Genomic DNA, 22594 nt, shown 5'->3' on the forward strand with positions numbered 1-22594 from the left:
CCAACAAATGTAATGCTCCAGATTCTCAACTAGCTCAAAGGAAGTTTTATAGCTTCTCTAATCAGCAAAACTGTTTTCAGTTGTGCTAACATACTTGCACAAGGGTTTTCAAGGGATTTCTAAACATTAATTAGCCTTCTAACACAGTTAGCAAACACAATGTACCATTAGCACACTTTAGTCGAGGTTGTTGGTAATGGGCCTCTATACACCTATGTAGATATTGCATTAAAAACCAGACAGCTAGAATAGTCATTTACCATATTAACAATGTATAGAGGGGATTTCTGTTTAATTTAATGTTAGCTTCATTGAAAATAAAAATGTGCTTTTCTTTAAAAAAACAAAATAAGGAAATATCTAAGTATCTAAGTGACCCTAAACTTTTGATCTGTAGAGTACATACACATATATTAAATATATACCTTATATCTATATAGTATATATATAATATATATATATATATATATATATATATATATATATATATATATATATACACATATATACATTACACACACATACATACAGTATATATACATATATTATATATATATACACATACATACATATATACACACACACACACATACATACATACAGTATAACAGTATATATACATACATACAGTATATATATATATATATATATATATATATATATATATATATATATATATATATATATATATACACACATATATATACACACATACACACGTACATATATACATACACACATACATATATACATACACACATACATATATACATACATGCAGTATATATTATATATATATATATATATATATATATATATACTGCATGTATCTATATATATATATATATATATAATTGCCTTATTCTGTCTGTCTGTCTTGCTCCAAAATTGTGTCCTTACGGTGACACAAAGCTGATTGGCCGCTGGGCTCGCCATGGCCCCGCACGGATTGGCTGCTCGCCTCGCCTCGGCTCCGCCCCCCCACGGATTGGTCGCTCGCCTCGGCCCCGCCCTCCGCATGGATTGGCTGCTCACCCCGGCCCTCCGCACGCCTCGCCAGACATAAACTTGCGCTGCTGGGATCGTGACGGAGCCGGTGAACGCTGGTAACCATTATACACATCGGGTAACTAAGGTCCCTTGGTTACCCGATGTGTATCATAGTTACCAGTGTACACCGGCTCCGTCACGATCCCAGCAGCGCTAGACATAACCTTGCGATGCTGGGATCTTGACGGAGCCCGTGAACGCTGGTAACCATTATACACATCGGGTAACTAAGGTCCCTTAGTTACCCGATGTGTATCATAGTTACCAGCGTACACCGGCTCCCGGTAAACATGTGCAGGGAGCCGGCATTATACTCCTCTTCCCCCAGGACTACTCCTCCTATTACAGTCCTCCTATTATACTCCTCTCTGAGTATAATAGGAGAACTATTATAGCATGGGGGATGTAGCACGATGGGGGGTGCGCAGCATGGGGGATGTAGCACGATGGGGGGTGCGCAGCATGGGGGATGTAGCACGATGGGGAGTGCGCAGCATGGGGGATGTAGCACGATGGGGAGTGCGCAGCATGGGGGATGTAGCACGATGGGGAGTGCGCAGCATGGGGGATGTAGCACGATGGGGAGTGCGTAGCATGGGGGATGTAGCACGATGGGGAGTGCGCAGCATGGGGGATGTAGCACGATGGGGAGTGCGCAGCATGGGGGATGTAGCACGATGGGGAGTGCGCAGCATGGGGGATGTAGCACGATGGGGAGTGCGCAGCATGGCGGTTGGAGCACGATGGGGGGTGCGCAGCATGGGGGATGTAGCACGATGGGGAGTGCGCAGCATGGGGGATGTAGCACGATGGGGAGTGCGCAGCATGGGGGATGTAGCACGATGGGGAGTGCGCAGCATGGGGGATGTAGCACAATGGCGAGTGCGCAGCATGGGGGATGTAGCACGATGGGGAGTGCGCAGCATGGGGGATGTAGCACGATGGGGGGTGTGCAGCATGGGGGATGTAGCACAATGGGGGGTGCGCAGCATGGGGGATGTAGCACAATGGGGAGTGCGCAGCATGGGGGATGTAGCACGATGGGGAGTGCGCAGCATGGCGGATGGAGCACGATGGGGAGTGCGCAGCATGGCGGATGGAGCACGATGGGGGGTGTGCAGCATGGCGGATGGAGCACGATGGGGGGTGTGCAGCATGGGGGATGTAGCACGATGGGGAGTGCGCAGCATGGGGGATGTAGCACGATGGGGAGTGCACAGCATGGGGGATGTAGCACGATGGGGAGTGCACAGCATGGGGGATGGAGCATGATGGGGAGTGCGCAGCATGGGGGATGGAGAACGATGGGGAGTGCGCAGCATGGGGGATGGAGCACGATGGGGGGTGCGCAGCATGGGGGATGGAGCACGATGGGAGGTGCACACCTCCCCCAACACACACACACACACACACACACAACACACCACACACACACACTGGGAACCACAAACACCGCCATACACAGACACCCACACACACAGACAACGCTGCACACACACAACACCCAACACACAAACACCGCGGCATACATAAATATACGCACATACCGCACAACACACACATTGCACAAAACATACCTCCCCCCAAAACACACCACACCCACACAAACCGCGCAACACACACAACGCTACAGACACACAGCGCTCCACAAACAACGCAACACACATACAACACCGCTCTCACCCCCCGCCACACCCAGAACGTGTACAGCGCCCTACACAAACACTTGGTAACTACACACAACAACAACATTATATATATATACATATACATACATATATACACATATACATACATATACATATATATATATATATATATATATATATATACACACACATATATATATATATATATATATATATATATATATACACATATACATATATATATATATATATATATATACACATTATATATATATATATATATATATATATATATATTATATATATAAAAATACAGACTATTGTAAAGCTAAAAGCAGAGAATCCACAATGACCCTAGGTGATTGTTACAGTTCACCTTCTCCCCCTCCCTGCACAGTGACCTTTGCACACAGCATGCCCACAACACTCTCCCATAGATGTCAATGAGAGAGAACCGTTTTCTGAGTGACTGCTGTAAACAAAAAAACTCTGAACTGCTGTTAACTTAGTGTCACAAAATCTTAGGCAAGATCCCCCGCATTACCTTGTACAGTACATAGAAGGGGGGAAAAAAAAAATCTACAAACAGAACATACAGATTGGTGTTAAAAAAAAAACAAAAAAAAAAACAGAGGCAAAATTTTTGATTATTAAAAGAAACATATGTATGCCTTGGATTCTGAAACTAATCAAAGACTAAAAACCTCCCACTTCCGTCTGCAAGACTTCTCTCGTGCTGCGCCGGTTTTCTGGAATGCACTCCCCAAGACGGTCCGACTAATGCCTAACCCCTACATTTTCAAGTATGCTATCAAAACAAATATCTTTGCACAGGCCTATCACCTCACTTCTCTAAATTTTTCTCCGCTTCCCTATTCTAATTTCCTTCAGATTCTGCTTCCTCCTATTCATCAATCTCCTTATTTTTCTTCCTCAAAATTATTTGCTTCTTTCCACCCGCACATCTTACGCTCCTGGGTACCTTCATGCAATTTTGCATTAAAGTACCTTTTTTTGTTTTTTAACATACATAAAGTTTCAGATGTGCCTAGTTCATATAGGTTACTTATATATATGTTTATGTGCTTGTTCACATATTCGCATATACACCGTATTTTCGGTTTATAAGACGCAACCCAAATTTACAATCTGGTGGTGTCTTACCGGAGAAAGGCCACATAGGTAAGGTTGGTTGACCTCGGAGAGATCAATATCCAACACCGCAGAGACACCATCACGTGTTTCTCAACGCCGAGGTCAACCATCCTTACCTATGAAGTCTTCTACTAGCCAGTTTCCTCCTCCACACTGATGTGGGCCAAATACCCCGAAACAGCTGTCTGTGGATGGATACCATGTTTGGCATAGGCGGTCTCCTTGACTGGAGGCTGCCCTTCCCGTGGTTGTTCCTTCCCGGTGAAACACCTGGCTAGTTTCCTGCCAGCGTTGAGAAACATGTGATGGTGTCTCCGCGGCATTCTTGTTTTACCGGGGAGGGAGGAGGAGGGTAATGATGTGGGCGATGCTGTGGGTGTCACAGATCCTTGCTGTGAGGTCAACAACATCCAGAAACTGTCTGAGGTGCGGGCTTCAAAGAAATTGCGCCTGGAGCTATCAGCTCAATGACAAGCCAAGATCTCATTTGCGCACACGCCTCCTCTGGGCGCCATTTTCCTTAAGTCTGCTGCTGGGAGATCAACGGGCCGGAGGCTGCGCATGCGCAGATGAGATCTTGAGCTGAGAGCTCCATCTGCGCATGCGCCGACTCCGGGCGCCAGTATTTGAAGCCTGCAACGCCAACATTTTCAGGATGGGTCCTGCTTCACAGTCAGCAGCACAGCGCTCGCAGCATCGCACCTGCCTCCTGTTACCCCTCTACACCACCTCCTGGTAAACTACATTCGGATTAGAAGACACACCCCTCATTTTTCTCCCAAATTTTTGTTAGGAAGAGTGCATCTTTTAATTGAAAAATACTGACGTAAGATCAAAACTATTATTATTGAAAACAAAAAAAACCTAGATACCAGAAAACACCTGTTCATGTTATTTGTAAGAGGGTGATAAGATGAAGAAAAGCTCCTGTAGGCCCCTCCCCTGGGATCACATACTGTGAATAGAGTTGAGCGGATTGCCAATAATCCGGGTCCGGCGGATCAGTGGCGGGTTGACAAGGAAGTCCGAGATCCGATCCGGAATCTGGGCCAATATATGTAAATGAGGAGCGGAATCCGGAAAGAGAGAGAGACAGAGAAAAAAAACCAAAAAAACGATTCAGGATCGTGCACCCGGAATCCCGCGTCCGGGTCGAACCCGGATCTACCGCTGAAACGGCGCGGATCCGGATTTTTCAAGTCCAGGTCCGCTCAACACTAACTGTGAACTTTCCTCTAGGTACCAGCCCAATAGTATAAGAAACCTCCAAATCGATTTTCCTTGGCCACAGACATGACATATAAATTGGACAATGACGCACCAAATAAATCGCTCGTCCTAAACCCAAAAAACGACGGCAGAATTGAAAAGTTACGGCTCTTGCAAGAGGAGGAGAGAAAAATTGAAAGTGCAAAAATTAAATCTGGCTTTGATTCTTGGGATAATCCGCTATGAATTATCTACGTCCTGCAGAGACTTGTGACAAAATTGTGTCTGGCGTTCTCCGGTAGGCCGGGCTCTCTGGTGACGGCGGAGAATTACACAGTTCTGTCTGTTTAGATCATGCGGTCGCTCGTCCGCGCCGCTCCGGGTGCAACATGTAAAGACTTTCACCGGGTTCTTGAGAGAAGAGCGGCTGGTGTGCTCTCTCGGGTCCTTCCCGCCGTCTTCTCAGTAATTTACTCTGGATTCTCTGCGTGCACAAAATTGTCCTTTCCCAAGCTCTAAAAGTTGTTTGCTCAGCCGTGATTTATACAGTCGCTGGAGACCGGGCTGTTATTTCTTTTGCCGTCTTCATTAAAAGAGCGAGATTTAGAAAAAGAAAAAAAAAAATCCTTCCTTGGCAACAGTTGTGCTTCGTAGTCCAGACATCCAAAGTAGAGGATAGAAGAAATACGGGGGAAGCGTCCAAGGAGGAATTACATTTCAGACATGTACTCTATACGGTAAAGCCTTCTCATGGATAGTTGGGCATTGGGAAATATTTGCTATTTTCTGGTGCAGACAATCCACGAGTCCAAAACATCCACCCCCCCCTCAAGAATATAATGTAAAAGTGACCAAGCACTTACAAAACGCTCATCAGGCAAAACAGAAATTCCTAATGGCTTCCCTCAGCATATGCACACTCACTTCAGCCGAGCATGCATATGTCCTCATTCAAGAAGGGTAACTGGAAGATATCTCATAGTGGTGACCTATTTTCCGTGAGAGCAAAGGACCATGGCTGGAGTCAGCACCCAGCAAACCCAGGCAAGTGCCCTGGACCACTGGGGGGGACCCACTCGCCGTCAACAAGGTCGATTTCCCGGGAACCACAGTGCTCAGGCTAGCAGTCTATAAATCCACACTTGGAACGCATAATTCATTGCTGAATGCTGCGTGCCAGGGCATTGAAGTTCATCTATATATATATATATATATATATATATATATATATATATATATATATATATATATGAGAGAGATATAGATATATGTGTGTGTGCGTGCGCGCGTGTGCGTGTATCTATATAGATATATATCTCTCATATATATATATATATATATATATATATATATATATATATATATATATATATATATATATATATATATATATATATATATATATATATATATATATATATATATAGAGAGAGAGAGATACATATATATGTGTGTGTGTGTGTGTATGTATATATATATATACATACACACACATATATATGTATATCTCTCTCTCTATATATATATATATATATATATATATATATATATATATATATATATATATATATATATATATATATATATATATATATATATATATATATATATATATATATATATACATATATACACACACATATATAGAGATAGCTTGTGGGGGGACATTCAGCACTGGGGTTGAGCGACATACAGTTTTGATGAGTATACAGCACTGGGGTGGGGAGACATACAGCTTTGGAGGGGTACACAGCACTGCAGTGGGAGGGGGACATACAGAAATGGGAGTATACAGCACTGGAGTAGGGGGCAACATACAGCTCTGGGGGGGGGGGGTGTCATTCAGCACAGGGGTGGGGAGACATACAGCTCTGGGGTGGGGGTAACTATACCCTACAAAATGTGCATGAACATGGGCACCATTGGAATTGGGACCCACACGCAACTTAAAGTCCAGATTGTCCTCCAACAGTTTTTATTTTTACTTTTTATTCCACCCCAAAGACAATATGCATGCACATAAACACTACCGCTAAAAGGAGAGTACCCGTCCATTCCCATTACTATGGAACTGGGACCTAATCTGTAATGTAATTGTCCACATGCCAAAAAATAAAAAAACAATCAATTTACAGGTACATGGACCTGGATGGTCCATCACCGGCTGCGGCTTCTGGCTTGGCAGGTCCCTTGTGTACAAAACCCCACGTTGGAGGATAGCTATATGCATGTCCTGACAGACGGAGAAAAATCTGCTGACATTTATCACCTGGCGCCTGCTGCGGCATGGAGGCAACACAAGTGCAGGATATGGGGGAGGCTTGAGTCACTTGTTTTGTGTTCATAGTTTTTATCATTCAGATATGTAAATGATGAAGAATCCTTGAAAGGAGAAGCCCACCTTTAAATCTCTGGAGCTTGGACCCCGAAAATGAAGGGACATACTTTCAATGGTGGGGTGCAACGTGTCCGATTGAAACAGGCCATGTAAGGTTAATCAGATCATTCAAGAAGCACCAAGGATGAACCAAATACCCCACAAGGCCCAATCTGTAGGGGCTCGCATTCGAGTGCCTGTCAGCTTACTACCACACCCAGATCAGCGCACCACTCGGATCGCTCCAATTAGGGGATTTAAAAGCTGCAATCAGATCTAACTCCAACACTTCTCTTAATGGCAGGTGCTGGCTGTATAAAACAGCCGGAACCAGAGGCTGGATGTTAAATGTTTGAAAAGGTTAAAAAACAAAAAAACGCAATGCTAACGCGTTTCAGTCACGAGTCTACGACAGTCACCATATAGGTTACTGGTACATTCTGTGCCTCTGTGACTGGGCCGGCAAGTCATGTGTTTAGTAAGATGATAAAAACTATACAATAAAAGCTGGAGGCAAAAAATAGGTCATTTTTGGAATGTTAACTTTAAAAGGGAAATACAGGATGAAAAGTTGTACTTCTCGGTTCTGTATCTGTGTAGAGGAGGCAGAGAGTGAGTAAACAAAAGGGAAGTTTAACAGGGATCTGTTCCTCAACTCAGTGGCTTCTAGGGGGTCACAGGAACCTTTCTTCAGGTTATCACCCCATTTTAGCAATTAGAAAGGATTTATGACCTTTGGACTCACTCATTTACTTCATGGTTCTGTATCTGTGTAGATGAGGCAGCGAGCGAGTAGACAAAGAGAAGAATAATAGGGATCTGTTCCTCAACTCCGGTTCCTGTGACCCCCTAGAAGCCACTGAGTTGAGGAACAGATCCCTGTTAAACTTCCCTTTGTTTACTCACTCTCTCCCTCCTCTACACAGATACAGAACCAGGAAGTAAATGAATGAGTCCAAAGGTCATAAATCCTTTCTAATTGCTAAAATGGGGTGATAACCTGAAGAAAGGTTCCTGTGACCCCCCCCCCCCCCAAGCCACTGAGCTGAGGAACAGATCCCTATTAATTTTCTCTTTGTCTAACCACTTGCTGCCTCCTCTACACAGATACAGAACCAGGAAGTAAATGAGTCCAAAGGTCATAAATCCTTTCTAATTGCTAAAATGGGGGGATAAAGTGAAGAAAGTGGCTTCTAGGGGGTCACAGGAACCTTTCTTCAGGTTATCACCTAATTTCAGCAATTAGAAATGATTTGTGCCCTTCGGACTTGGACTTTCTCAGTTATGGAGGCAGTGTCTATTATTTTACTAAAGGGGTGAGAATTTGAGCAGTTATACAGCTATTCTAACACCCCCTCCCCCCCACCTAATCAGATCATGCATCACCTTTCAGACTATGTTTATCGGCATCTGGATATGGAAGACTTTTGGTGTTTCCTCAGTTTTGATTCATTTTACGCTATGTATAAACTTTGTACATCTTGAACTTTTATTTTTGATGCAGAACTGAAGCATGGCATCTATGCCGGTAACGAACTGGGCGGTGATTAACAAAGTGTCAGACTGTGGAAAAGTTTTAGGCAGGTGTGGCCAGAAAAAAAAAAAGATTTTTGGTACACTTCATAAAATCCCATTCACCTAGCCTTGTAGGACACAAAAAGCAAAGGTAATATGCTGCTGTGATGCCCCTGGACTATTCAGGTCATCACAGGGTACTGCACAAACTGCCCTCCCCGTGCAGTATTCAACCCCCCATGGTTCTGGGTCTCCACCCTGCAGTGTTGCTTCCATCAGCATTCACAAATCAAAGTGACACCTTACACCACACCTGTCAGGCACACCAGAGAGCTGCTTAAGCAGGAATATGGCAGTCTACCTAGGGGTCAGACAGAGTGGTGGGAGGGGGGAAGTCAGCGAGGGAGGAAGTGCAGAGCAGAGCTGACATGTACAACAGAAGTGGATCCCAGTGAGTGAGGAGCTGGGAGAAGGAGCTCCCCAGTGCGGAGTTGGCTCCAGGGGAGCGAAGCAAGAGGAAGCTGGGAGTTGAAGCTCCCAGAGGAGGAGAATCATAGGTCGCAGGCGGTGGTTTGGACCTAAAGGAGTTGGACCCCCAGTCGCAGGTGATTGAGGCTAGGTGCCTGGACCTGTCAAAGGGGACGGTCAGCAGCCTGGGCCTAATCGAAAGTCTGGGGCCGAAGGCATGGTAGGGTACACGGACCCTAGGTCGGAGAGAAGCTGTATGTAACCCGGCAATTAACCTGAGGAGAACGGAGCCTTTATGGACTGTTCCAACCAGCTCCAGAATCGGGGCACTAGCGCAACGAGGGGGATAGGACTTTCCTAACAAGCGGCCCACTGAAATCCCAAGCGTGAGCCCTGAGAGCAGGCTCAACTTAGCCACAGTGGGGAGCGGAGCCCGGAAAGCTCCAAGCTACCGGCCACAACAGACACTTCAAAATTTAGTGCCAGGAGGCACGTTATAGATCACGAGCAGCACTGCAGGGGACGGGACCCTGACAAGCTCCCCTTGAGAGGCAGTGGTATCCAGAGACTAGGTTTACCCAGTTGTCAGAGTCTGCTTTATTGCTGAGTGTGTACCCGACTGACCCCTGCATCATGTCCCCCGCATCACCATCCAGAGTCCCGGGCATACCCCTACCCGTGGAGGGCAACGTCACCTAGCTACCCCACTCCATCACCCAGAGTACTCCCAATGACAGCGGCAGTACTCCCAGTTACCGCACACCACGGGTGTCGTCACGAACTATATCAAATCCCCTGTAAATACCCCCTTTACATTTGAGTGTTGCCCCTGAGCCTTCAAGTCCGGAGACCCTCGAGCCACGAACGGACACTACCCCTGGATCCGAGCAGTTCGATCCGCTGCTGGGGCGGCACACTGCCACCTGGAGGCTGATGCTAACAATACTTCTCCAGGCTACACCTGGCCTGCTCACATCCAACTACTCAGTTAGCGCAGTGGTTCTGAAACTCAGTCCTCAAGGGTCATGTTTTCAGGATTTCTATAGTGGCGATGTCTTGAAAATGATACCATGACATTTTCAATGGTGAGGAAATCCTGAAAGCATGACCTGTTGGGACTGGAGTTTGGGAAACACTGAGTTTCTACTTTAGGATTTCCATGATTTCTGTGTCCTCCATGAAGAGGATTTTTGGTACTCAAATGTTTTTCATAGCTTTCACTTCATTAGGGGACCAGTACTCTCCCCTTAATTGGGTGGTTTGGTATTGTTACAAAACCAGACCCCCCAATTAAGGGAGGGTGCTGGTCCCCCAATGAAGTGAAAGCTATGAAAAAAATTTGAGTACCAAAAAATCCTCTTCATGGGGGACACAAACTATGGAAATCCTAAAGTAGTCCCTGAGGAGGAAAAACTAATAGCAGTAATGCAGAGGGGATATATAGCAATCGCTCAGGCTACTACCCAAGCCACTGCTGTTGCAGCACTATTTTGCCAATAGACAAAACTAAGGAGCTCTGCAGAGATGTGGACTAGAAACTAAGCAGCGGCCTTACAGAACAAAAAACAACAGACGCGTCGGCAAAACCAGGTCTGAAACTCAAGACCTGTGTCTGCCTCCTACATGACACTAAGCTTAGATGAATATCTGAGTGTCAGCAGAACAGTTTGCTGAAGAGGAGCTGACTTCTTCTCTAAGATGTATTCTCTATGTCAGCCTGCAGGTGGCAGCATATTTCCCATGGTTTGTGCGTCCCCCAATGAAGTGTCCGAGAACATGCTGCTAAGTAAGAATATTACATCCTAAACTAAAGATCTATAAGAGGTTTGCGACAACCTCACTGCCGTGTTCCTTCAAAAACTGTGTGCATAATTAAAGGTGTTGTCCACTATTTGGACAACCCCTTCTCATTTCCCTTGTTTGCCCCCCCCAAAAAATAAATAAGCCTATATTCCCCTCCCCTCCACTGCGGCCGCGGTTCCAGCAATGTCTGAAGTTGCGTTCCATGTGACATTGTTATGACATGCGAGCCCCTCGATCAATGTCGGATTCCTTCTTCCTGCCTTCGGACGTTTCAGCAGGAAGTCAGCGCTGCACTCACATCCTGCTCAAATGTCCAAAGGGTGGGGAGACAGACGCCGGACACTGATTGTTATGACACGCGATCCGCGAACCAGTCAATGCTGGGTTCCTTCAACCGGCCTTTCGACATTTGAGCAGGAAGTCAGCGCTGTGCTCACATCCTGCTCAAATGTCTGAAGGCAGGGAGACAGACGCCAGGCACTGATTGGTCGCGGAGATTTTGTGTCATAATCAGCGCCCGGCATCTGTACCCCCGCCCTTTGGACATTTGAGGAGGATGTGAGTGCAGCACTGACTTCCTGCTCAAATATCCGAAGGAAGACGGGACGGAGTGGTCGTGTGCCCGCGTGTCATATTAATGTCACGTGGGCCTCTGAAACCAGGGCCGCACTGGAGGGGAGTATAGGCGTAGTTATTTATACGGCGGACAACAAGGAGTATGAGAAGGAGCTGTCCAAGTAATGGTCAACCTGTTTAACAACAAAAAAAATAATAGATAAAATAAATAAAGATAAAGATAAGGATATATATATATATATATATATATATATATATATATATATATATATATATATATATATATATATATATATATATATATATATATATATATATATATATATATATATATATATATATATATATATATATATATATATATATATATATATATATATATTACTTTATCATTTTTATTTTTTTTTATTTTATTTTAAGTGATTCTTACTTTTTACAGCATTTATTTCCACACCTCCCAAAAATTTTACGCAATACTGTCTCTTTGGAAAACATTAAAACATTTGCCAGAGGTATAACAATCGTTTAAGGAGCAAAAAAGTTAACCCCTTCAACCACGGGCGATTTTCCGTTCTTTTTTGCTCTCCTTCTTCCGAGAGCCATAACTATTTTCTCTGTCAAGTGTGGGAAAATTGCGAAAGAGAGAGAAAAAAAAAAAAAAAAGCGATTGCACAATTGTTTTGGGGATATTTTATTCACGGTTTTCACTATATGGTAAAACTGATGTGTCCATATGATGCCTCAGGTTGGTACGAGTTCGTAGACACCAAACATGTATAAGGTTACTTTTATCTGAGGGGGTTAAAAAAATTTCAAAAGTACGTCCAAAAAGTCGCTCACTTTTTGCGCCATTTTCCGCAATCTGTGGCATTCTCACTTTTCAGGATCTGAGGCTCAGTGACGGCTTATTTTCTGTGCCTCGAGCTGATGTTTGTAACGCTACAATTTTTGCACAAATGCTACGTTTTCATCGCCTGTTATTGCATTTTGCACAAAATTTGTGATGACCAGAAAAAAAAAATAAAAATGCAATTTTGGAATTTTTTTTGCCGCCACTCCGTGTACCGGATCAGGTTAATTAATTTTATATTTTGATAGATCGGGCATTCCAGAATGTGGAGATACCAAATATGTGGATATTTTTTATCCGTTTAGTTTTCAATGGGGCGAACTTTTAGGGTTTTTTTTAAACTTTTTTTTTTTTTTTACTACCCCCCCAGGAGGCTATAAAGATCAGCAGTCTGATCGCTGATTCATTTTTGCTGATCAGAGCTGCACAGCTCTGATCAGCAGAAATGCTGCGCTCCTGTGTGAGCAGGCGCTGTGCCAGGTGTAAAAGGAACGACGTCATGAAGCGACAGAAGTAATCACATACCATATGTATGTTACTCCTGTCGCTATCATGACGTCGTTCCCTTTACAGCCGCCACAGCGCCAGCTCACACAGGAGAGCAGCATTTCTGCTGATCAGAGCTGTGCAGCACTGATCAGCAGAAATGAATCAGTGATCAGACTGCTGATCTGTATAGTGTTACTCCTGGTTGCTACCATAGCAACCATCGGCTCCCCGTGATCGTGTCACGGGGCCTCAGATGGTGGCGGGTAAAGGCCACCGCTGCTTTGATCAGCAGAAATGCTGCTCTCCTGTGTGAGTCGGCGCTGTGTCGGGTGTAAAAGGAACGACATCATGATAGCGACAGGAGTAATCACATACCATATGTGATTACCATATGGTATGTGATTACTCCTGTCGCCATCATGACGTCGTTCCCTTTACAGCCGGCACAGCGCCGGCTCACACAGGAGAGCAGCTTTTCTGCTGCTCAGAGCTGTGCATCTCTGATCAGCAGAAATGAATCAGTGATCAGACTGCTGATCTTTATAGTCTTAAGGGTGCTTTACACGCTGCAACATCGCTAGCGATCTCGTTAGCGATGTGACACGCCACATCGCATATGCAATCTGCCGAGATCGCACATAGGTCGTTTTTATAGCGCTGGTCACATGTGCGATCTCGGCTGATCGCATCTGCGATCTGGCGTGTCACATCGCTAACGAGATCGCTAGCGATGTCGCAGCGTGTAAAGCACCCTTTACTCCTGGTTGCTACCATAGCAACCATCGGCTCCCCTTGATCGCGTCACGGGGCCTTAGATGGTGGCGGGTAAAGGTCATTTAAATCGTGCTATCACATTTTAACAACACCATCTATGGGGTTAATAGGCATAGGTGGATCGCAGATCCACCTATGCCTGCGAGGCACACGTCTGTTGTTCGAATCAGCTGACATGTGCAGGACTCACTGTCACCTCACCGTATAAGCCGGCGGTGATTCCCTCTTCATGATTTAGGATGTACCGGTATGTCCTTGGTCGTGAAGGGGTTGCAGTAAAAAAAAAAAAAAAAAAGTGAAAGTCAGCATCCAGATCTGCCATAATTGTAACTTTGCAGAATGTTTGCCTTTTCCTAAAAATATTCTCCGTAAGCAAACTGCTGGAGTCTTGAAGGAGCAGACAGAACAGTTAATGCCTCCTTATAAAGGAAACCAGAGGCACTTACGGAGCAATAAAAGTAAAGTTGCCTGAGGAATGCGGAGCCGGCGGAGCCGAGTGTTCAGCTTGGCAGCGGAGGAGCCACTAAAGCTGAAATGATGTTTTCTTCTATTCATGCACAGGAGGATTTCTCCGCTTACATAATGCCGGCACGCAAGGCTGAATAACACAAGAAGGCAATTACCTTCATGGCGGCCACAATGAATGCTAAAAGAGCTGCGAGGACCTTTTGTTACGCTGACAGCGCCAAAACTAAGCGAATATGAAAAGATGGATATCAGCAGCCGACGGATTTATCTCCAACTGCCGACAGCTCCATGTGGGAGTCTCTTAAAGGGAACACACCCACGTAAAAGGATTTCAATTAACCCCAATAATAGCATATAGCCCCCTATTAGTCAGATCATAAGTATCTAAGGGGACCGCAGACAACCAGAGATTCCAGGCCACCTACAGCGTCTCTGGAGTCTGAGGAGGTCTATAGCTCCATCCTTGTGACCACATACAGCACAAAACGGAGTCCTGCAATATGGCCGCACTGCTCACCCTCGTGCTCTGCCCACTACATCCTTCTTTTCAAGCCAGTTCTGTCCTTCCTTATAGAGGCCTCGGTCGTCCACTTCATTATTATCTCCCTTAGTCAGGAACTTAATATCTCCGTTCTCTCTGAAAATGAAAAATAGAGAATAAAATCTATGACAAGTACATATGATACATGTCTAGACATTACCGATCCTATACTGATCCTGAGTCACATCCTGTATTATACTCCAGAGCTGCACTCACTATTCTGCTGGTGCAGTCACTGTGTACATACATTACATTACTGATCCTGAGTTACCTCCTGTATTATACTCCAGAGCTGCACTCATTATTCTGCTGGTGCAGTCACTGTGTACATACATTACATTACTGATCCTGAGTCACATCCTGTATTATACTCCAGAGCTGCACTCATTATTCTGCTGGTGCAGTCCCTGTGTACATACATTACTGATCCTGAGTTACCTCCTGTATTATACTCCAGAGCTGCACTCACTATTCTGCTGGTGCAGTCACTGTGCACATACATTACATTACTTATCCTGTACTGATCCTGAGTTACATCCTGTATTATACTCCAGAGCTGCACTCACTATTCTGCTAGTACAGTCACTGTGTACATACATAATTCATCCTATATTATACTCCAGAGCTGTACTCACTATTCTGCTGGTGCAGTCACTGTGTACATACATTACATTACTTATCCTGTACTGATCCTGAGTTACATCCTGTATTATACTCCAGAGCTGCACTCACTATTCTGCTGGTGCAGTCACTGTGTACATACATTACATTACTGATCCTGTACGGATCCTGAGTCACATCCTGTATTATACTCCAGAGCTGCACTCACTATTCTGCTGGTGCAGTCACTGTGTACATACATTACATTACTGATCCTGTACTGATCCTGAGTTACCTCCTGTATTATACCCCAGAGCTGCACTCACTATTCTGCTCTAAATCACAGTCTCCTAAATAATACATTACTTTTCATGAACTTTGATGACTCTGTGAACTATTGGGATGTCTCTGCCTTCCACTTTGAACACCACGATCTCTCCTGCCCGGATGGGGTCTTCCTGGAAATTGGTGAGGAACAGCAGATCTCCTCGATGGAAGGCCGGCTCCATGCTGCCGCTGTGGAAGGAGCAGTTGAGTCACAAACCACAAAACGCACAAATAAAAAACTGAAGAAGAACCAGTGACTTGACTGGCTAAAGATGTTGAAGAGCTGAATCGTAGGGATTGGGGCACAGAGGTCCCTTCATTTTGGTCAGTTCTTCCATCCTCTGCAACTGTCTCAGCCTGAGCGCAGCTCTGAAGGGGATATATCTCTACATCCCAGTTCACACCAACAAGCCGGGACCTACCTCAACACGACGACAATGGGGCTCTCACTTCCCGTCACCACGATGAGGCCTTTCCATATCATCAGGGCCGAGGACACAATCATGGCAAAATTCAAAACCTGATAGTAAAGCTGCAAAAGCAAAAAAAAAAGTTAAAATTTACAAAAGATTTCGCATAAAAAAAGTCCTTGTCTGTAAGAGAATTGTCGGCCAATCTGTGATGAAAGGGCTCGGGATCGCAGACTTCATCCTCCGCCAAGATCATCTCTCTAAAAACTCCTGAAGACTTTTTTTATTTACTTTATTTTACAACATTTATTTTGCCTGGTGTTTCTAGGCACTGTAAGTGTATTGTATGGTACTACAATGTACACACACAATGTACGGGCACTGCTGTGTATATGGTACAACTATAAAGTCATGGCCAAAAGTGTTGGCACCCTTGAAATTGTTCCAGGAAATTAAGGATTTTGCCTGAAAATCATTGCAGTTACATGTTTTCTTATACGGGTTTTTTTTTTCCTTTGTGTGCATTGGAACAAAAAAAAAAAAAAGTCAAATTAGATAGAATTTCACACGAAACCCCAAAAATGGACCAGACAAAATTGTAGTCACTTGTCCAAAATTATGGGTAAAGAACTTTGTTTCAAACATTTGAGGCTCGTTTAAACTCACTTATTGCAAGTAACAAGTGTGGGCAATATAAAAATCACACCTGAAACCAGATAAAAAGGGGAGAAGTTGACTCAATCTTTGCATTGTGTGCAAGCGTGCCACATAGAGCAGGAGAACAGACAGCAGAGAAAAAAAAAATGTGGACTCAAATTGTTGAAAAATATCAACAACCTCAAGGTTACAAGTCCATCTCCAGGGATCTTGATGTTCCTTTGTCCATGGTGCGCAACATAAATCAAAAAGTTTACAACCCATCGCAACGTAGCTAATCTCCTTGGATGTGGCAGGCAGAAAAAAACTTGATGAATGCTTGCAACGCAGGATAGTTCGGATGGTGGATAGTTCCAAAAGAAATTTAAGCCGGCCTGCAGGCTCAGGGGGCATCAGTGTCAGTGGGAGCTATCTGTCCACATCTGAATAAAACACTATGGAGGAGACCCAGGAGGACCCCACTGCTGACACAGAGACCTAAAAAAAGCTAGACTGCAGTTTGTAAAAATGTACATGAGTAACCGAAATCCTTCTGGGAAAGCATCTAGTGGACGGATGAGACCAAGATAGAGCTTTTTGGTAAAGCACATCATTTTGCGCTTTACACTGCGGTGTGTACGGTGTATAATATACAGAGTGGTCCAAACGTAGGTGGACAGTATGTGTAAGGCTACTTTCACACATCCGGTTTGAACAGTGCGGCTCAATCCGGCTGTGAAACCTATGCAACGGATGCGGCGAAAACACTGCATCCTTTGCACAAGTTTTTACATGCGGCCCGTCCGTTTTTTTCCGGTTGCGGCACGCTACTGAGCATGTGCAGTGGAAAAAACCGCATGCGGCGGCCGGATGCGTTTTTTTCCGCATCGCGCCACATCCGGCGTCCATAGGCATGCATTGAAAAATGCGCCGCAGCAGCCGGATGCAGCGCGATGCGTTTTTTTTGCCGGACAAAAAAACGTTGCAAGCTATGTTGCCTCCGGCCGCCGCTTTAACTAATTTTGCCGCATCCGGAAAAAAACGGATGCAACGCAAAGCCATCAGGTACAATCCGGTAACAATGCAAATCTATGGGGATAAAAGAGATGCGGTACCGGATCAGTTTTACCCGTTTTTTTCCGGATTGTACCTGATGTAAAGAAACTGATGTGTGAAAGTAGCCTAATAGGGTTATCAAACATGGTGTAAAGTGAAACTCAGTTGCCCTTAGCAACCAATCAGATTCCACTTTTCATTCTTCACAGACTCTTTGGAAAATGAAAGGTGGAATCTGATTGGTTGCTAAGGGCAACTGAGTTTCACTTTACACCATGTTTGATAACCCTATTACACATATGTGGCGCCCCTAAGGCTTCCGTCGCCGCAGGAACATTGCACCCCATCCAGCGGTGTGATGTCCCATTCTGGGTAAGGAAAGGAGTGAACGCCGGTACTCAGGCAAATCTACACTACACCCATTGTTCGGTACACACTGGGACCAGGGACAGTGGCAGTAACCCTCCCATGCTGCATGCTGGGAGGGGCCGTAAGACCCATCCCTGCTCCTATAGGGTACAGCTTAGCAACTGGGGAGGTGGGAGGAGCCACCAGAGAGCAGACAGAAAAAGGAAGGTCAAGTGTAGAGAGTTGAAGTTGGAGAGAGGGGAAGGAGGAGGAGGTCTGCGGGAGGCAGGCGAGAAGGAGAAGCAGAAAGAAAGCTCTAGTCAGACAGGAGCTAAGAAAAGAAAGTGACGCTTCCTGGTGAAGAACCTGGGACTCAGAGGGTCCAGGTGACACCAAGCAGGGAACAGAAGGGGTCCCAGGGCCACGGATAGCTGTAGAGCTGTGGTGGCCTGTTCCACAGGAACATCGGTGGAGGGATCAAGCTGCAGCAGGGGACGGTCCCTAGAAACCGGAGGAGTGCAAAATCATCTCCAACAGTAAAGACCGAGGCCCAGGGAAAGTTGCAAACTCCCCGGGCCACAGCCCACAGCAGAACCTCTAGAAAGGGGGTAAGTAACCGACAGGCGAGCTCCCAGCCTGGAGGCTGTAGTGGAGGCCGAGCAGGTTCATACTAAAAGAGCTAGGCTTAGGAAGACAGCTGAAGACAGAGACACTTTAGAGAAGGGTACCGGCTTTCATTCCAGGATCTATCCAGGATCGGCGGGGGTCCATGACAGTGGGTTCCAGCCGCCCAAAGGCACCAGTGTGCTGCAGCCCAGGAAGTGTGAGTAAAGACCTTGGAATTGCACCCTCTGGTGTTGTCGCAGTTATTGTCGCCTGCATAGACTTCCATCACACCATAGACTCTCACGAGCACCAACTGTGCCCCGGGGCACCGCTCCACCTGTGGGGAGCAGTACCACCATTGCTGCCATTCCATCACCCCGGAGGCCTCATACAGCAGCGGCGGCTTAATAGCCGCAAACCACAGGTGGCGTCACGACAACCATAAACTTTATTCACCAGCCATATTTAATTGACACCCACCAGGGCCACGGAGTCGAGGCCCCGCCACCACCGGACTAGTCTGGCCCGGCACCGGGTGTCCAATAGCCCTGGGGTGGGCGAGTCACATACTGTCCACCTACTTTTCGACCAACGTGTTTGTGTGTATGAATGAATGAATGAATGAATGAATGTATATATATATATTATACACACACATACACTACATAGGCACTGAGGTGTGTACGGTACTACTATATATACACACACACACACACACACACACACACACGCACTGCAGTGTGTGCGGTACTGATATATAGATAGATAATGGACATTTAATCCATCAAGCCCAGCTGTCAATACTGACAGCGGCATCTAGATGCATACAGAGAGTAAAATAAGTTGTGAGCTAGGCTTTAATCTATATATATATAATTGCCTTATTTTGTCTGTCTGTCTTGCTCCAAAATTCTGTCCTTCCGCGACAAGCGACTCATTGGCCGCTCGCCTCGGCTCCGCCCCCCGCACGGATTGGCCGCTCGCCCAGGCTCCGCCCCCCGCACGGATTGGCCTCTCTCCCCGGCCCCCTGCACACATTGGCAACTCGGCCACGCCCCACCCCCCTCACGCATTGCACGCTCGCTCTGGCCCCGCCCCCCACACGCATTCCCCGAACCGACACGGAGCCCCGACTCCCAGGTGAGTGCTGTACCCCCGGGAGCCCACACCAGCGTAAGCCGCCAACCCAGCCGACACATACCCTCGCATTGCTGGGGTTGCCGGCGTACGCTGGTGTGGGCTCCCGTGCGAGCGGGGGGCGGGGTACGCTGCTAACCATGGTACACATCGAGTAATATTGTGTAGCATAGTTACCAGCGTACACCGGCTCCCAGGTGAGCGCATCAAGGTCCTGCAGCGGCGGAACACACACACACGCACACACATGAGAACAGACACACACAAACACACACATCAGATCACACTCACTCACACCTCACACACACATCAGATCGCATCCACACACTCACAACAACCAGTGATATCGCTTGCTTCTCGGCGGCGATACTGTGCGTGCAGTGACCTTCCAGGACCTGCCGGAGGATCACACGGCCGGAAGCATGTGGTATCTCCGGATGTTGTGAGTGTGAGCGCGTATGTGCAATATCGTCAATGTGTGTGTGCGCGTGTATGTGATCGGGTGTGTGCGTGTATGCGATCGGGTGTGTGCGTGTCGGCAGAAGGCAGAGGAGCACTGCGTGCAGCACAGCTGCTGGGACCGCACACCAGAGGGCACAGGCAGAAGTGGGGTGTGAGTGTATGCGATCAAATGTGTGCGTGTATACTGTCTGATGTGTGACTGTGGAGCACGATGGGGGGTGCACAGCATGGGGGATGGAGCACGATGGGGAGTGCGCAGCATGGGGGATGGAGCACGATGGGGGGTGCGCAGCATGGGGGATGGAGCACGATGGGGGGTGCGCAGCATGGGGGATGGAGCACGATGGGGGGTGCGCAGCATGGGGGATGGAGCACGATGGGGGGTGCGCAGCATGGGGGATGGAGCACGATGGGGGGTGCACACCTCCCCCCAAAACACACACACACACGCACACACACACACAGGGAACCACAAACACCGCCCTACACAGACACCCATAGACAACGCCATACACACACACACACAACACACAACAGACAAACACCGCGGCACACACAAATATACGAACATACCGCACAACACACACATTGCACAAAACATACCTCCCCCCAAAACACACACACCCACCCCGCAACACACACAACGCTACAGACACACAGCGCTCCACAAACAACGCAACACACACAACACACAAAACAACACCGCTCTCACCCCCCGCCACACCCAGACAACACCCAGAACATTTACAGCGCCCTACACAAACACTTGGTAACTACACACAAGAACACACACACACATATATATATATATATATATATATAACAAAAATCATACATTAACTACACAATACGTAAATTCTAGAATACCCGATGCGTAGAATCGGGCCACCTTCTAGTTTTATATAAAAGGTATAAATCTAAAGCTGCCATTGACATGAATTTCTCACCAGATGTCGGTAACAACCCATCCAATCCACACAGGCGAAGGGATCAAATCAAAGATGTCCATAAATTATGTGTAATAATGAGAAATTACAATGTGAAAAAAAAGTATTGAACACATGAAGAAAGAGAGGTGCAAAGAGCCATGGGAAGTCATTACACCAGTAATTAGGAAGCAATCCACTTAGTGAAAAATAATATCAGCTGGATCATCTGATGTCCGATAAAAAGGTATCACATTACTAAGGTGCCACACAAGAAACATCTCATGATGGGTAAAACCAGTGAGCTGTCTCAAGACCACTACTAATGGCATTAGTTATAGCTTACAATAATGCCCATTGACAACATGGGACCTGCTTTGAAAATCGCAATGTGCTACATGGCTATTGCTGTGAGCGGCACTATTTACTAGTAGGGCGCTGCCATTACAGGCTTCTTTCCCCGTACAGCTGGCACAGTGCCCTCTGACTCCGCCGCCGTTGTTCATGAAGAATCATTAAATAATCGTCGCTGGAATTAATCATTGCGCGTTGGCACCAAGTGCGGGCGACGCTCCAAATCAATGCTGATGAATGGATGTGTACAAGGGGCCATGTGTAAGACGTTTCCTCCGTACAGTAAGATTTCTATTTTTTTTCTCTGAGAACACGATGTAGTGAATGTGCGGCCGGAAAAAAAAAAAAAAATTGCTCAGCTGCTGCCAGCTCAAGAGTTACCCAGGAAACTGGCTCATTACTGCCCATCTGTGCCACCTCCATCTCCAGCTCTGCCTTCCAGGACGCCCCGCGCCACAGAGCGACTCAAGGAAGGCACTGGGGCGAGAGCAACACTCGTACATCTGACTTCTACAGTTGCTGGCCAGGCCCTCTGCCCCGAACGCTGCCCACATAGTGTGATGCTTTTCCAAAGTAGTGAGGGCTGGTAAAAGTAATACGTTATTAGGCACATATGGAGAGTGCCAGCATATGCGACTATGTCACAAGAGTGCTAATAAGTTGTGTGTGTCACATACATTACTAAACATATCTTAGACCTGATGAGGCTGGTGTGCTTGCTTTATAATCAGTGTCAGAATAGCTGTATAATCCTGGCTGAAAGTTTAAGAGCAATCTACTCCCATATAGCCTAACTGCCATTCAGCGT

The 22594-nt window shown here is 46.1% G+C and overlaps 1 protein-coding gene across 1 annotated transcript in view; it reads right to left on the bottom strand.

Annotated features, from left to right (window-relative positions):
- The window catches only part of SEC11C (SEC11 homolog C, signal peptidase complex subunit), a 33337-nt gene that overhangs the window by 2565 nt on the left and 8178 nt on the right, over positions 1–22594 (bottom strand). The window contains exons 2-4 of the mRNA XM_075343321.1: positions 16274–16383; positions 15891–16040; positions 14901–15020 (exon numbers count right to left, since the gene is read on the bottom strand). Coding sequence (XP_075199436.1) covers positions 14901–15020; positions 15891–16040; positions 16274–16383 — 380 coding nt within the window. The remainder of the gene's footprint in view (positions 1–14900; positions 15021–15890; positions 16041–16273; positions 16384–22594) is intronic.

The sequence above is a fragment of the Anomaloglossus baeobatrachus genome, chromosome 1 (genome assembly GCF_048569485.1).
Source record: "Anomaloglossus baeobatrachus isolate aAnoBae1 chromosome 1, aAnoBae1.hap1, whole genome shotgun sequence".
NCBI classification, from domain to species: Eukaryota; Metazoa; Chordata; class Amphibia; order Anura; family Aromobatidae; genus Anomaloglossus; species Anomaloglossus baeobatrachus.